This window comes from Pan troglodytes, chromosome 4 (assembly GCF_028858775.2).
Source record: "Pan troglodytes isolate AG18354 chromosome 4, NHGRI_mPanTro3-v2.0_pri, whole genome shotgun sequence".
Lineage (NCBI taxonomy): Eukaryota > Metazoa > Chordata > Mammalia > Primates > Hominidae > Pan > Pan troglodytes.
The window spans coordinates 165,776,340-165,793,718 of NC_072402.2; the positions used below are offsets into that span (position 1 = coordinate 165,776,340).

Sequence of the window (17,379 nt, forward strand, 5' to 3'; positions counted from 1 at the left end):
TCTAATAATTAGCACTGAATTTATTTCTGAAATGTTAAGCCTATACTTCCAGTTGTTTTTAAATAACAATAGCTTTTAAGTACTCAATATGCACCAGATATTGTGCAAAGTACTTAATAGATACTCTTATTTGTCTTCATATCAATGATATGAGGTAAATTCTATTTTTTTAAATTATACTTTAAGTTTTAGGGTACATGTGCACAACGTGCAGGTTTGTTACATATGTATACATGTGCCATGTTGGTGTGCTGCACCCATTAACTCATCATTTAACATTAGGTATGTCTCCTAATGCTATCCCTCCCCGCCTCCCCCCACCCCACAACAGGCCCCAGTGTGTGATGTTCCCCTTCCTGTGTCCATGTGTTCTCATTGTTCAATTCCCACCTATGAGCGAGAACATGCGGTGTTTGGTTTTTTGTCCTTGCGATAGTTTGCTGAGAATGACAGTTTCCAGCTTTAACCAATCCTCCCCACTACAATTTTGTAAACATTTTATATTGAAATCATTTGGGACCTGCAGACAAGCTGCACAGATAGAACACAGAGTTTCCATACAGAGCGCACCCAGCTTCCCCTATGTCCACATTTTAAATTTCCGTAACTCAAAGATCAAAACCAAGACATTAACATCCATACAAAGCCATTAGCTAATTTACAGACTTTTCCTAACTTTGCCCTTTCTTTCTCATCCAGGATCCCACATTGCATTTAATTGTCACGTCTCCTTCATCCCTTTACCCTGACCAGTCTGTGACAGTTCCTCGTTATTCCTTGTCTTTTATGACCTTGACCCTTTAGAAGAGCATTAGTCAGGTATTTTGTGGAGTGTCTCTCGATATGGGTTTGTCTGATATTTTCCGGTGATTGGATTGAGGTTACGCATTTTTAGCAAGATGCTATGCCCTCCTCAGTGCATTACATCAGAGATGCACTTCTGATTTTAATCAGAAAAAAAGTAAAATGTGGTTGTATAAGTGAGTATGTGTGTGTGTGAGTGTGTGTGCCTTTGTTCCCCCTCACACATAAGGCAGAGAGGTGGGAAGGCTCGATCCCATTGGTCCTGCACAATTTAGCAGTGGCTATGACAAGTTGTCACTCACAAACAACTTTTGGGCTTAAGAAGCAGCTGACTGTTGGCAGGGAGTAACCCTGAGCCAACAGAATGAGGTAATTGGCTAGCAAGTGCCGAGACAGGTGCACCTGAGTCTCCTGCTCCGCAGAACAGGGCACCCCATCTCCCGGCTGTGGGCCATGATCGGTGTCCTTCTTTCTTTTCTGGTTTGTCTGTTTGTTTGTTTGTTTGTTTGTTTGTTTTTTGAGACAGAGATTCGCTCTGTCACCCAGGCTGGAGTACAGTGGTGCAATCTCAGCTCACTGCAACCTCCTTCTCCCAGGTTCTAAGCGATTCTACTGCCTCAGCCTCCAGAGTAGCTAGGATTACCAGTGCATACCACCACACCCAGCTAATTTTGGATTTTTCATAGAGACGAGGTTTCACCATGTCAGCCAGGCTGGTCTCAAACTCCTGATCTCAAGTGATCCACCTGCCTCGGCCTCCCAAAGTGCTGGGATTACAGGTGTGAGCCACCAAGCCAGGCCTGTCCTTCTTTCTTGATAAAAACTCTTAAAAGGCCCCAAGCATAAGGTCCTCCCTCATCACAAATTCGCATTCACCTTTGTTCCTTCACTGACAGCTGTGCCCGGAATTCCTTGGCTCTGCCAGTTTCTGTGACTGCAGGCAGCCAGCAGACTCAGGCCCTCCTGCCAGGGGGAGAATTTGCCACGTTAGCAAGAGAGACTCCCATCACATCCAAGCGACCGGGTATGTGTCCAAGTGATAGAAATGCGGATTTACTCTCTTGACCTCACACTGCGCCTCCCGTGCCCTCAGATGTGCAGTGCAAATGGCAGCTCCTTGTCTTCTTATAAACCTGCCAGTCTGCATCAGGCATCTGAAGACATCCTTGCAGTGAATGGAGGAATCAGTCAGCATGCATTTGCAAGAGCGTTTATTCTGCAGCCCTCACAATCTCGGGGGCCCTGAGAGGATCCAATGGCAAAATGAAACTGCCCTGCGCATGGAAATAACATGGAATGGATCTAACACATTGTCCTGAGTCAGTCGAGGGGACAGAACTTATTCGTACATTCAGTGAATGTGTGTGATCTGCCCACTGTGAGACAGGTACTGTACTAAGAGCCAGACTAGAGGGAGGAGCGAGGGAACCACAGGCTCTGCCTTCTGAGAGCTTCTGGTCTGACCAGTTTGTATTAAAAGCAAGGGGGTAACATAAATGGGAGTCCAAAATACTGTGATATGGACTTTGAATGCCATAGACATTCCAAAGGAGAAAATAAGGAAGTTTATAAAGCAATAAAATGTGCGTGGTATAAATGGGGGAGTAAGTTCCCCTGGTGGTGTCTTTAAGGATCACTCCAACTGTGGAACTCACGCTGGGAGAGGCATGTGAAATTCAGGGACTTATTATACTCACAGATTCTAGAGAGGGAGCCACAGCACACATGCAGAGGGCTGTGTAGGACCAGCTCCAAGGGATTGGGTTCAGCCAGGCAGGTGGGAGCTGAGAGAAAGTGAGGGCTGGTGGCCAAGTGCCTTTATTGCTGAGTCAGGGTGGAGCAAAAGGCGTGGGGGTATTTTACTGGTGCATTTGAATGTCACTAGATCACAGTCAGGGAAGGCAGGAAGGGGAACCTGGGGCAGAGGCTGGCCTTATCACACAGGTGCACCTGGTCTCCTGGGCTGTGAGAGACCGGGTCATGAGGATGCCTGTAAGGCATCATGAATATTTGAAGTTTTCAAAGTTTTTAAAAAATTCACAGTGTTGTGAATCAATGAACATAGCCAATTAGCATCAGGGAATATGGAGAAAATTCCACCAAGAAGACTGAATAGTATAGAATTGCATTAATTGAGCAACTTAATAGGCAAGCTGTTCAGATCCAGGGCCTCAGGAAAAATGGCATTTCTTTCCTGGCAATTTGTAACATTTTCCATCAGGCACCTCTCCTGTCCAGCAATAATTGTGTTTACTATTCAAGTTATTGTTTATTCTACAGTTTTTTGTTATTACTATTTCCCTTGCATGGTTTTCTCATTACTTTAATGCTATTTGTTGTGGGCTAGAGGTTTTTTAATTATTATTCCTTTCTCTTGTATTTGCTTTTATGTGAAGGCTTTAACTTCAGGTGCTTCCTCGGATTGTTTGTAAAGCAGCCTTGCATTTCAGAAGAGCGCTGAGGTGTCTGGGTTTTTTTCTGTTTTGACACTGGCTTCTCAGATGGCTCATTTGGGCTGAGCTTGAGGCCTCAACCTGCAGCAGAAACTTAACACACCAGAGCCGTAGTTGTTAGGTAATGCGTATTTAATAGCTATTAGAAATGACAACTCCTGCTGCTGAACAGCTGTCAGTGGAGGCCCAGAAATGCCACAACCACGGGAACATAAAGTCTTCTCTCTGGGGGTTGGTTTCAGTTCCTACCCAGCTTCTGTGGAGCTTTAAAAAAGAAAAAAAACAGGAATCTTGCCATTTTTCTCCCGTTAACTGGCAAATGTTTCCACCACCAAATTCCTCATGGCTACATGCCAGCACTAAAAACAAATCATCATCATCATCATCATCAGAGCTGGCATTTATTGAGTTCTTACTATATACGCCAACCACCATGCTGAACAACTACATAATTATGTCATTTAATCATCAGTAGCCCTCATTTATAGACGATTATCATCCCCTTTTATAGATGTGGAAAATGAGGCACACAGAGTTTAAGTAACTTGCTCAAAATCACTGAGCAAGTAAGTGGAATTGTTGGGATTCCAACCAGGCAGTCTGGCCTGGACTTTCAACACTAGACTAGCCATGAGACTGACCTCAGAGGTGAGGCATAAAGGAATTTTGTCTTTGCAGGCAGCTTGTGCGATGGTTACACACTAGAATTCTGAGTTTGAACCCAAGTAAACTTTTCAGGAGAGGAAACAAGAGTTTCCCAGTAGAAAGTGGGAGAGCCAAAGTTTGAAACAAAAGCCCCTGGCCAGGTGCAGTGGCTCATGCCTATAATCCCAGCACTCTGGGAGGCCAAGGCAGGCAGATCACTTGAGCCCAGCAGTTCATGACCAGCCTGGGCAACATGGTGCAATCACATCTTTACAAAAACTATGAAAATTAGCTGGGCATGGTAGTGAAGACTGTAATCTCAGCTACTCAGGTGGGTGAGTTTGGAGAATTGCTTGAACCTAGGAGGTGGAGGTTGCAATGAGCAGAGATTTTGCCACTGCACTCCAGCCTGTGCAGTGGTGAGAGAAAGAGACAGAGAGAGAAAGAGAGAGAGAAAAACCTTCTGACCTCAGAGCCTGATGCTGTTACCCTCTCTCTTCCCAGCTGCCAGGCACATTCCATCACCTTCCCACCACCTGCCAACTCCTGTTCCGATGACCTCCAACAATTTCTGCTCCATTTTTCCTCTCTATCCTTACAGCTGGATTTTTCTATGTAAATATTAAGTTGTGGGAGCCACTGCCCTGCTCACTTGGCTACCAACCTCTCCATGATGGTATTTCTCCTCCCCACCTCCAGAGTTCTCCAGAGTTCTCCCAAAGCTCTTAGGGGCATGTCACTACTGTCCTCAAACACCTTCAGTGGCTCCCAGTCACCTCCCACAATGGTTATAAAAGCTTTGGTTTAAAGACATGGATCTGAAGAGATTGTTACCAAATGTGTATTTCCAGGTTTCTCCCCCATGCCAGCCAATCTGACTTGTAGGACTGGTGTGCAGCTCAGGAATGCCCCTTTTTAGCAAGCCCCCTGGGGGGGTCTGATGCAGGTGGTCAGGGGCCACATTCTGAGAATGAAGATCACATTTCTTAGAATGATGTCCAAGGTCATCCATGATCTAAACTGCTCTCGCACTGTCACCTCCCACTGAGGCCTGAACACTCACTCTAAGTTCCCAATAGTCACCCCTCATTAAGTGTGAGGCCCTGCTTCTTCCTCTTTGCTCAGGCTGTTTTTTCAGCTGGAATGTTCTCATCAGTCCCAGCCTTTCCTATCAAACTGCTGCTCATCATGGAAAGCTCACAGGTCGCCACCTCCCTGAAGCACCCTCAGATATGACCCTGCAGTCACCTGGGCTTGGCAACATCGCAGCAGTGGCCCCTGCCACATGCCGGCCATCTCCTATCCAGGTGGTTCTCCTGCTGATGACAAGCTTCCAGCAGTCCCCTTTGTACCTCCCTGTATTTAGTTTGGTACCCAGGACAAAATATGTGCCTGCTAAATGTCTGGTTACTTGAATAGAGGAAGCAAGGCTTATAAAGATGAAATATGGCTTGAAAATGTCACAAGAACCAAAGCAAGTGCTAAAGAACAAGGTTCTAATTTGCCGGATCAATCATGCAGCAATAAATCAGCCACCTTTGAGGCATGGAGGGAGGGCATGAGCAAAGGAAGGAAAGAAGGAGGAATGAAAAAAGAATGAAAGAAAAGTTTACAGAAAAGAAATGCCATTTATTCCACAGTTTACGTGCATTATGTCATAATAGCCAAGTGATTAAGAAGGAAAGCTGTAGAGTTTGAATTTGCTAGGTTTGAATTATTGCTGCTCTAGTTAACCAAACCCATTTTAGAAAATTACTTAACCCCTCTGAGCCTCGGTTTTCTCATCTGTAAAATGGAGACAACAGCCATATTACCTATTACATTGCTGTGAGGTCCAAAAAGTAAATACGTGGAAACTTTGTAGAACCATGCTTGGCACGTATTAAATGTTAGCTAGTATCCACCTTCACAACAAGCCTTTGCAATCATTCATTGTTATTATTCCTATTTTACAGTAAAAGAAACAAAGACTTAGAGAAAGTAAGCTACTTCCCCAAGGTTACATAGCAGGGCCACGTCTGCTTGGTTCTGAAGCTTGTGGCCCTGATAGCCATCCAAGAGAGAGATGTGGCAGGAAGACCCCCCGAATCCAGGGCAGTGTGACCACTCCTGAAGTCCCCAACAATAAGTACTGCCAGCAGCCGGGGCTCTCTGAGCCCCCTCTGGCTCTGCCTCACAATGTGCTCTCCTGTCTCCCTTTAATAGACATTTCCTCTGCACCGCGGAGAACAATGACAAAGCTCTTAGTCCCCTCCCTGAGGGTGGATGGTCCTCCCCGTCACCAGGAATACTTCCCTCAGAGCTTCCTTCTCTCTCCATGACGGAGGCTCGGGTCCCAGCTGTCCTTCCTGAGACAGCCAGGGCTGCATCCTAGCTCCTTCAAACCTTCCATCATTCATACCCATCTCCTTCTACCACCCCATCTTGCCCTGAAATCCTCATTAATGCAGACAGGCCATGGACCATGACTGCTGCCCAAAAGAATGTCCCTCAGCACACTGCAGCTGGATGGCCAGATCCCACCTCTCTTTCCTCCCACCCCTGACCTAAAGAAACATACAGGGATTCTTTGGCAGCAAAGGCCCAGAAGCAGGAGCTTGAAGCAGGTGCACTTGGTATATGCTTTGCAGACAGCGACTGAGCAGACACCCTTGGCAAAGTCACTTTTGATAAAATAGCGTAAGAAGAATCGCCACCGCCTATTGAAGATCAACTAATGCTGGGCACTGTGCAAAGGGTTTTAAGTGAATCCTCTCATTTCATCCTTGTGTCATACGTCATGATCGTCTCCGTTTCACAGCTAAAGAAACTGAATCTCAGAGAGATTCAAGACCCTTGCCCAGGTATGGTTTTTGAACTATGTTCTTACCCACTGGATTAGTGATACCCACACTGGAGCCCTTGTTGGAATCATCTGTTAACACACAGATTGCTGGGCTCCACCCGGAATTTCTGATTCAGTAGGTCTGGGGTACTAGCATCAGGATTTTGTTAAATATCCAAATGCTCAGGCCTCACGCCAGACGTTCTGAGTCAGAAGCTGCATTCTAACAGGGTCCCCAGATGACTCCCATGCACATTCAAGTTTGAGTCTAGATAAATTGCCCTTGAACTCTGCTCGGACTGCCCAAAGAGAACAGAGATCGAGGCAGTCGCATCACTTTTGACCTCTCATCCCCCTGGCTTGCCAAGCAGGCATGGAGGAGCCCTTTCCTCCCCAGTTTGGAAGTTGCAGTGCACATTATTTGGTGGGCACGTGCAAGTCCATGCCTGCAAGCTCCAAAACGCGGCAGCTCCTGATGTTTCTCATGGCAGTTGCGTTACCAAACAGAAATCACTTCGCGGGGCCTCAGTCCGTCAGCCCTCCCCCAAGTTAAATTGCTTCTGAGACTAAGAACCCTTCTTTTTTTTTTTTTTTTTTTCCTTTTTAAACTACTAGATAAGTAGCAGAGCAGCCCTGGAAGGCAGAATGTCTAACCCTAGGGAAACTTGTAGATGTGATGCACACAGAGCTAGGGGAATCCTGTGGTTTATGGGAAAAACTTTCGTGCTGGGAAATAAACCAGTCTTTAGAAAGAGGTCAGCTGGGATGGGGGACAGGGAAAGGGTGCTTTACCCTGTCTTGTCTCTCTACAAAGTGACCAGTTGGAATAGTTTTCTCCCAGTGAAAATAGTGATAATAAAATCCTATCTAGTGATGACTATGTGCCAGGCTCTGTGCACAGCACTTTACATCATTATCTCATTTCCTCCCTTTGGAAACACTATGGGGTAAGTCCTGCAGAATTCTTATCCCACTTCAAAGATAAAGCAATCGAGGCTGAAAGCAAAGTGTTCATAGTCACACAGCTGGCAAAAACAAGGGAAGGAAGAAAGGAAATTCAGGCTGTCTAACTCCCGTAAGCCTACACCATCCCCAGAACCATTCTGCCTGCTGAGAGACAGCATTGGATGAAACAGACCCCCCCATGCCTTCAAGAAGCTTCCATGCTTGCGGGTAATAGGACACCAACAACTTGCAAATTCATCTTGATGCTCCAATTACAACAAAAGCATAAACCTCCTTCAGTCTGGACTTGAGCTGCAGAAAAGCTTACTGTGTACTCCGAAGAATTTAAATATTCATTATGTAATTAATGCTGTTCAGTCTCACACACACATACACACAAAAACTGAGACTTTTTTAAAGAACAGCTTAAGTACTTATCGATTGAGAACTTTTATAACTCTCAAAATGGAGGCATCCCCATATCTCTACAGGTATTTTAAATGAATTGAATTAATCATAGGCTTAAAAGTCTCTTGCGATCTTCGTTAACTTCCCTGGGTTTAATTAAAACATCTGTGCACTTTTAATTTATCGATTCATCCAACTCATATGTCATGTTTTTAACACACCCCAGCATGCTCTGCATCATTTTTAACCCGATTTCCACTTAACTAAAGCAATTAAATTCACCCCGGATTAATTAAAGCATCCATACTTTCGTGCTTAAGTCAGCGTGTGCTTCTTTCCCCACATGGCTCCTGAATGTCAGAGATTTGACACACCTGATGAGTTTTTTGTCCTTCTGGAAATTCTTCCCTGAATCACTTTCTTGCTTATTAATGTGCCATTTGACAGAATGGGAATGAGGAAGTTGGTGCGGCTGAACTTTGGCCCTCTGAGCCGGGGACTCTGACCCCATCTGTCAGAATGCACCATCTGGTTTCCTCTCTTCACGGGGGTCCTGCCGGCTCTTGCCCCCACTGAAACCAACTAAAGCGTCTGAGTACTCTGGGCAGGACGGTGGCAGGGGTTGGGGGAGGGCTGTTCAGGTCAGAGATGAGCATCACAGTCAGGATGGCTGGTGATCTTTGCATTTGTATTTCATAATCACTCCTAGCTCTCTTTCCAACTTCCTCTATCTCTCTCCTTCCCTACATACACAGTCCTTTATTGCTCTGCCCATTTAATAGGTCAGGAAAACTGAGATGCCAAGGTCAACAGACTTCCTGCTTGGGCACGGTGAGCCAGGGAGCTGTCCACAGAGTGACAAATCATCTCCCTAAAAAGTAGATTTGATTTGCTGCCATCCACTGGGATGGAGAGAGCCCATCCCCTCAGCCATGGCAGCATTGGGTGTAAGCAGCCTTATTTTTTTCCCCGATCAGATAAGCCAAAAATATTTCTCATTATCATTTTTATCTGTACTTACTTAATTTTGAAGGAAGCTGAGAATGTTGTCTTACCTTTATTGGCAACTTATATTATTTCTGATATGTGCTTTGCCTAGGTTTTCATTCATCTGTTTATTAATTTGCTAGAGTTCTTTGCGTATTTCAGATATCAAACGTTATGCTGTAAAACATGAGAAAAAAATATTTCTTCTCAGAGTTGCTTGTCCCTTAATTTTGCTTAGGGTATCCTTTGTCACAGAGAAGATATTAATTCTTTATAATCAAATCTGATCCTCTGTTCCTTCATGGTTTCTAGAATTTATGTCTTACATATCTCCCTCCCAGGAAAATAAGTCTCCAGTATTTTTTCAAATACTTTAGTAGTTTTTGTTTTTCTGTTTAGGTCATTAATCTGTATGGAATTTTTTTTAACTTTAATTTCAGGGGTGCAAGTGTGGGTTCGTTACATAGGTAAACTTGTGTCATGGGGGGTTGTTGTACAGATTATTCCATCACTCAGGTATTAAGCCTAGCGCCCACTAGTTATTTTTCCTGATCCTCTCTCTCCTCCTACCCTCTACCCTCCAGAAGGTCCCAGTATGTGTTTTTTCCCTGTATGTGTCCATGTGTTCTCATCATTTAGCTCCCACTTATGAGAATGTACAATATTTGGTTTTCCGTTCGTTAGTTTGCTAAGGATAATGGCCTCCAGCTCCATCCATGTCCCTGCAAAGGACATGATCCCATTCCTTTTTATTGCTGCATAGTATGGAATTTATTTTTGAATACAGTGTACAGTGGGCGAGGGGGGTCAAACTTTATTACTTTTCTACCAGATGGATTGCCAATTGCAGGGATCTTGCTAGAAGGGAAACTCACCTTTCTGACACTGGTTTGCTCAGCACCAAGCTAAGTCCACAACCTCAAAAGCCAGTGGGGTTGCCTTTTGAGTTTTGGTTTGAGGGGTCACCGAGCTTTGTTTGCCTGGCCTCCATGACCTAAATATTACATCCTCAATTGCTTCAGGAGGATCAATGCATCTTCTTTTCTCCATCACTTATCCTCTACCACCTAACCAAGCTACTAACCCATGTGAGTTACTCGTCACTATTGCTGACTAACTGGGATTACTCATCACTATTGCTGACTATTTTGACGATTTGCCTGGAGTACTAGCTTCAAGTATTTTCACCTCTCTTTTCCAAAGAAATTTTGAAACAGACTTCAGCTGGGTGTAGTGGCTCATGCCTATAATCCCAGCACTTTGGGAGGCTGAGGCAGGAGGATCACCTGAGTTGAGGACTTCGAGTCCAGACAGGGCAACATAAAGAGACCCCATCTCTACAGAATTTTTTTTTAAATTAGCCGGGCATGGTGGTGCACACCTGTGGTCCCAGATGCTCTGGAGGCTGAGGCAGGAGAATTGCTTGAGTCAGGGAGGTAGAGTCTGCAGTGAATGGTGATCCTGCCACTGCACTCCAGCCTGGGTGACAGAGCAAGACCATGTCTCCAAATAATAATAATAATAATAGTAATAAAATGAAATAAGTATAAAACAGACTTCAAATAATTTTTTAAATACATTATTTGAAATTCCCTCTACACATCTAGTCCAGCCCACAAATTATTTGTGCAGATGTAGGCATTTTCCCTCTGCTTTTATGACTGAGCCTCTCCAATATCCTTAACTTTTCTCCACGTATTCTCTTTACTGCAAGCTCCAAGTGGACAGGTGGCTTATCCTGTTACTTCCCACTGAGTAAATAACACTGATAATTCATCTCATCCCTTACAGAGAACTTTGTAGGGGCTGGGAGGGCGGGGGAGCTTCAGCTGGATCATTAAAATGAGCTTTATACCATTTAGGTGAATCTAAATTCTGTCATTTTTTTGTCATCAGCCTGTTAACTTGTCAGTTGTTAGTGGTTGTGGTAATTTATTTTTCTTCTGCGAGAGTCTTAGAGCTTCCATTTACTTGATTTAGTAAAACAGGAATAGTCAATTTGTACAAACATTTTAATTAATTTTACATAGAAGCTTGAATGCACAATGTTCTGCTCCCGTAAGCCTTAGGAAGAAGAGAGACATGCGGAGACAGAAAACGCTCCACCTTCATACCTGACCAATCACAACCAACTCCCTCCCACACCAGAAAAGACTGGAAGAAGAAAAAATGAAATCTTTCCATTAGTATGATTTGACATACGTCTGGTGATTGCTAGTGTTTGTGTGTGCGTGTTTGAGACCTATGGCATTTCTTTATTTTATTAGCCCTTGAAGTCAGATTAGAGATTCAGTTTGAAATTTTATAAGGGAGCATCTCTTAATTTGCCTACCAAGTGTCAGCCACTCCTGTGAGCCACACATGTTACCTCACTTAACCCTTCCATCAATGCTGAAAGACCGTTTTTTGAAGGGGAAATTGGGTCTTTGAGAGGTGCAGTAATCTTGCCAAAATCCACAGCTGTTAAGGTACAGGTTTGGTTTCGAATCCAGGTCTTTCTGGCACCAAAACCCTTGCTACTTCCACTTCTGCTCCGTAATACTTCTTGGCACAGAGTAGGCAGTCAGTGTCATTTTTCTATAACCTGTCATAAAAAATAATGCAGCTTGCATGATAGTAAAAATATAAGACTTATTAATACAGGAGGTTCCCCATTTCACATACAGCCTCTTGAATAAAACATCAGCCTGAACCTCAGATACTGGGATGCTCTGGGTTGAGTTATGTCTGAGAATGAATCAGTTGCCCCAGAGGGAAGGTGCTCTCCAATGCAGGACACCCCAGCCACCACTGGAGGGAGCTCATCTGGTGTTTCTGCACTCTGCCCCATGGCAACTGGATTACTATAAAGTCTCGCTCCTGTGATGAGCCGCCTTCCACTTCTTTGTATGGCATAAGCAAAGCCCATTGAGTGTCCTGCTTTCCAGTGAACATCACAGTGTTTTGCATTTTTTACCACACTCCCAGTGAGCATGCGGCAAACCCTGAAGGAAGGCTGCATTTGGAAGGTGGAGAACTCTGTGACCTATTTTTTATATTTTTCACTGAGTAATTTAAGTAGGTCAAATTTTAAATTTGATTTCCCAAGCACCTGGTTTTAAATAAAACCCATTCTTACCTTCTAGACAATCCTGTTTTTTTCTACTTGAAGTTTATGCAGAAGAGGAACAGTGTCACTATGAATAAAGAAAATAATTCGGTCAGGCACGGTGGCTCACACCTGTAATCCCAGCACTTTGGGAGGCCAAGGCGGGTGGTCACCTGAGGTCATGAGTTCGAGACCAGCCTAGCCAACATGGTGAAACCCCATCTCTACTAAAAATACAAAAATTAGCCAGGCATGGTGGCAGGCACCTGTAGTCCCGCTACTCAGGAGGCTGAGGCAGGAGAATCGCTTGAACCCAGGAGGCAGAGGTTGCAGTGAGCCAAGATCATGCCACTGCACTCCAGCCTGGGTGACAGAGCAAGGCTCTGTCTCAAAAAAAGAAAGAAGGAAGGAAGGGAAGGAAGGGAAGGAAGGAAGGAAGGAAAGGAAAGGAAGGAAGGAAAGAAAAAAAAGAAAAAAATGTTATCTATATTTTTTATCAATTAAAAAAGACAAAAATTTTGCACCTTACTTTCTACCCTCCTCCACCTTTTGGGAGGAAGTAGGATGTAATAGGAGACCAGTGTTGGTGATTTGATGTAACTTTCTCTGCCATCCATGACAGCCCATCCAATCTATAACCCTTAGGTCAGAGAGTCAGAAACAGCCCTTGGAAGCTCATTTAAGTACACGTTGTGCAACCATACTTCTCGCAGTTTTTTATTTCAGTGCAGGGCTGGAAGGGGGCTGAGAAGTGATGTTGATTCTAGTCTTCCCACCAGGAAATACCTTCACTGTTACCTAGATCAGAAATGACAAGTAGGTTTTCTCTTGAATACCAACTCTGCCTGCTTGCTGGTCTCAGCCTGCACATTGCATTGACGGTTTCGAGGCTCTGTCTGGGCTCAGGGGAACAAGATGCCGTGATCAATTAGTGATGTCTGTAGAGATGTGGGAAGGTAGTACTATAGATCATGTGCACACGCCTGCCATCCCAGACCTAGAGCTTAGCATGAGTCTCAGGAGGAACTGGCATGGAACAAACTTAACTCTGTCTTAAATCCCTCTCAAAACTTTAAGAAAGTTCAGAGTTTCTTGTGCCACTTCATATTTACATGTTCCCTAATTCTTAATTGGGCACCCTGGGTTCAAAGCTCTTTTTCTACCCTGTGTTAGACAATCAGCCTCTGTAGCAACTCTGTACAAACTCCTGTTTAAGCATCCTGGAGATAGAGAGTATGATCCCTACATTTAGACAGTTCATCTGAATTCAATATGCGGCTTTGAGGTTCTCACTTTTGAACTTATTCTTCTCCTCTGGTAGATTCATAAGCATAAGAATTCTACTGAAAATAGCGCCCCCAATAGTTCTGGCAACTGTCCTATTATAAAGCATTTTGAGGGGAAATGACCCCTCAATCGTATGTCAACTATTGAGATAGTTATATTTCAAATCAGTTTGCAATTAAGGTAAAACATGCACTTCCCCAGAAAAAGGCATTGTGTTTACAGCATGAGATTCACTCCAGGGACTGTTCTTCCCACGTCTTTCATAAATGGCCATTTAGTGCTTGCCCACAACCCCCCACCACTGGGAAATCTCTGAATATCAGGAACACAGGAGAAATGTTTACCTAATCAAGCCACCATTGATGAACGTAGCAATGGAAGGAAATCAACAATGATAAACATAGTCCCTGTCTTGAATAGCTGACTATGTATCTTTGGGAAATTAGACACGCACAGAGGAAAGTTAATTACCATAAAAACTACATAGAAACATGACAACAAAAGGGGATTCATGAGGCTGGGTGGGGCAGGTGACTAGGAAGTGACATGATTAGGTATGCCATCGCTGCGTGGCACAGGGCGCTCACCCGGGTTGTAGATGTGTGTACACACACATGCAGAATTCTCGGAACCTGTGCATTCCAAACCATGGATAACACCAGGAGTCACTGAAACACCTGCATCCGTCATTTCTGAAGGCCTCTAATGCCACTTCCATAGCCGGAGGATTTTAGGCCCAAATTTGAAGGCAGGTTGGAAAGTTAGGCTCTTTACAAACTGATGCGGAAATGAGAAGTCCAAGACCTGAAGGAGACCGACCACTGAAATCCCATTCTTGATGAACTCTGAAAGGTGGGAATTGGCACATTTGAGGCCAAACTGATTAAAGCTGTAGGTAATCTCCTCCCAGACAATCCCCACTGATTTTCCAACCTTCTTCTCCCCAACAGATGGAAGAGGGTACAGCTGATGGGCGAACTGCTAGAAATTTCATGCCTTCAGCCTGCCTGCTCCCTTTTCTTTTTTTTTAATAAGTCAAGCATATTTAATCATTATACTTTATTACACATGTTACACTTTGAAGGAGGCACAATGACAGTAGTCCCTCCTTATCCTCAGGGGATACATTCCAAGACCCCCTGTGTGTACCTGAAACCACAAATTGTACAAACCCTACACATACCATGTTTTCCCTACACATGCATATCTAGGACAAAGGTTAATTTATCAGTTAGGCCCAGTAAGAGATTAACAATAATAATAAAACAGAACAATTAAAGCAGTAGCTGTAACATAAATTATGTGAATGTAATTTCTCTAAATTCCTTATTGTACCATATTCACCTATTTTCAGATAGCAGTTGACCATGGGTAACTGAAACAAAGTGAAACCGCGGATACAGGGGGACTACTTCATTTCTTCATGGTACAGATAAAACTGAGGCAGTGAGACTTTCAGTGGCTCAGCTGTGTCTCATCCCCACTTCCTTTTTAATAGGCATAAACTTATTAGGAATAAGAGTTGACTGATCTGAGGGTAAAATAATCAGCAAAATGGATTCTGATCTCCAATACCAACAACAGAACAACAATAAGGACGTCAGTGTCGCTTAGTGAAGGGTACCACTTCAAAGTTGGGCCAACCTGGTTCCCAGCCGGGCTCCCCTGCTTGTGGGCTGTGTGACTGGACACGTCACTTCCCCTGTCTGAGCCTCACCTGCAAAAATGGGGACCATGACTGTAGCCTCCACCTCATAGGGTGATTATGATGATGAAGTCATGAATTGCACATAAAGCCTTCTTTCTATACCGTGCCCAGCACATAACAAGCATTTAATTGGTGGTAGCTGCTGTTATCAGTAGCACTTGTGTTGTTTATCTGGCAATGGTTCTGCACCTGCGCAGCCAGAGTCCCCAACCTAGAACACTGTAAGCCAAGCCCCAAGGCCAGACAGCTCTACCTCCTTAGACTGCCATAGCCCCTCGGATGCTGGCCCTTCGTGACCTAGTGCTCTGTCTTTGGTTTGTGCAGCTGCCTGCCCTGTCCTGTGCAGTGGGAATGGACAATATTCTAAAGGGACGTGCCAGTGCTACAGCGGCTGGAAAGGTGCAGAGTGCGACGTGCCCATGAATCAGTGCATCGATCCTTCCTGCGGGGGCCACGGCTCCTGCATTGATGGGAACTGTGTCTGCTCTGCTGGCTACAAAGGCGAGCACTGTGAGGAAGGTAAGCCCGCCGGCCCCGGGGCTGGGCAGCAGTGGAGGGAGGCGTTTGCAGGGCCTGACCTTTGCTAATGAGCCCAGTCCTGGGCTGCGTGTTTTGCAAGAGAAGTTTCAACATTTTGCACAGAACAACTTCAAACTCCTTTGCTTTGATAAATTTCTTTGGTTGTAGAACAAGAAAAGCCTATGGAGATGGTTCTGGAAGAAACGTTTTGTTTTACTCTCCTTTGTAGAAACTGATTCCTTTTCTCTTTCACCTTTGTTTTTCTCTTTAAATTGCTCTCTCTGCCTTTGTCTTTCTGTCTTCTCTTTCCTTCTACTCCTCCTCCCCTTCCTTCTCTTTCTTTTCCTCTTTTGTTGCTTTCCCTCGCCCTATCTTTCTTCCTCTTTTCTCCTGCTTTATTTAGTAATTGGGAATTACTAAAGCTATTCAGAGAAAAGAAACAAGAATTCCTAAGCCCCTTGCCTCCCTTCCAAACAAAAAGCTGTTTGTTGTTGTTGTTGTTACTAACTCTTCCTGGTAATCTAAGGCCCATGTATGTCTGTGTAAATATTTCAGCAAAAATTAATATCAATAGACAGCAGTCAGGCTTGAAAGACTGTAGGTTTTTTATGTCATTTAGAAACACCATGTAGGGCAAATTAGCTTGGTTACTTACAATTGCACAAAACTAGAGGAGAGTGAGGATGCAGCAAGAGGGATGGGATTTGATGGATCCTGAAAATCTCATCCTGGCAGACACGTAAGGGCCTTTCACACACATGGGTGAAAATCAGGGATATAAAAAACTGAATCTAATCCGACAATATGGTCAGAGATCAGGCTTGGAGATCAGGAGAGGGGGACATAGAAGAGGGGATACAGGAACAGGGAGAAAGAACACCTCTCTGGAGGGGATCCAAAAGCAGCTGTAACTACTCCTAGTTACCTTGATCAGTTATTTCAGATAAATTATTTTGTGCCAAAATGTTGGGACTGACTTGCAGTAGCTATAAGGCAAGAGAAAGCTATGCTGCCTGTCAGCCTTCCTGCTCTGTATTTGCCCTTGCAGAATATGGTCTCTGGTTGCCATTTGATTACTTGTCACCATATAAAGAATTGGCCACAGCTGGTAGGAAGGTAAGACCGTAGACCCTCTCAGCCCCTTGCCCATTCTCCAATCTCTGAATTGGCTTCATCATTGTCTTCCAGCTGAGGCTCCTTTTCTCTAAGTCCATCTCCCAGTGAAATGCCCTCACACAACTCAAACAGCCCTTTTCCCTCCCATGTCCCCAACAGAAATAGAAGTGTCAACTTGCCCAACAAACTAAGGGGAAAAAGTGAAGCCCCTGCCTATTCTGCATGGACTTGATGTAACCACCCAAGATATCCCCATAGAAAAGATCCTGTTGGATGCCATATGCATTCTGTGTTCCTCATGGCCAGGCTAACAAGGGATCTCAGGTTTTATGAGGTTCTCAGATGCTAATGGATTCATTCTTTCATCCCAACAACCAATGGATCTCCAGAGTTCTATACAAAATAACCAATCATCACAGCTCTCACCACAAAGTAATGACAGTGTTTTGTACTTAGATACACCCACATAGGGTTCCCTTGTGAAACCCCGCATTTCATCGTTTTTAGAACTATGGCTACCAAAAGTCAGCTTCCATAACATTATTCCTCTAAGATTTTTCAATATATCAGCAGTAATGCCCTTAATGGGGACCAG

General features: G+C 44.3%; 1 protein-coding gene across 20 annotated transcripts in view; it reads left to right on the forward strand.

Moving 5' to 3' along the window:
* The window catches only part of TENM2 (teneurin transmembrane protein 2), a 3,953,434-nt gene that overhangs the window by 3,793,350 nt on the left and 142,705 nt on the right, over positions 1 to 17,379 (forward strand). For all 20 annotated transcript variants that reach the window (XM_054685270.2, XM_054685273.2, XM_054685274.2 and 17 more), the window contains one exon: positions 15,474 to 15,668. In XM_054685270.2, the coding sequence (XP_054541245.1) occupies positions 15,474 to 15,668 (195 nt within the window). The remainder of the gene's footprint in view (positions 1 to 15,473; positions 15,669 to 17,379) is intronic.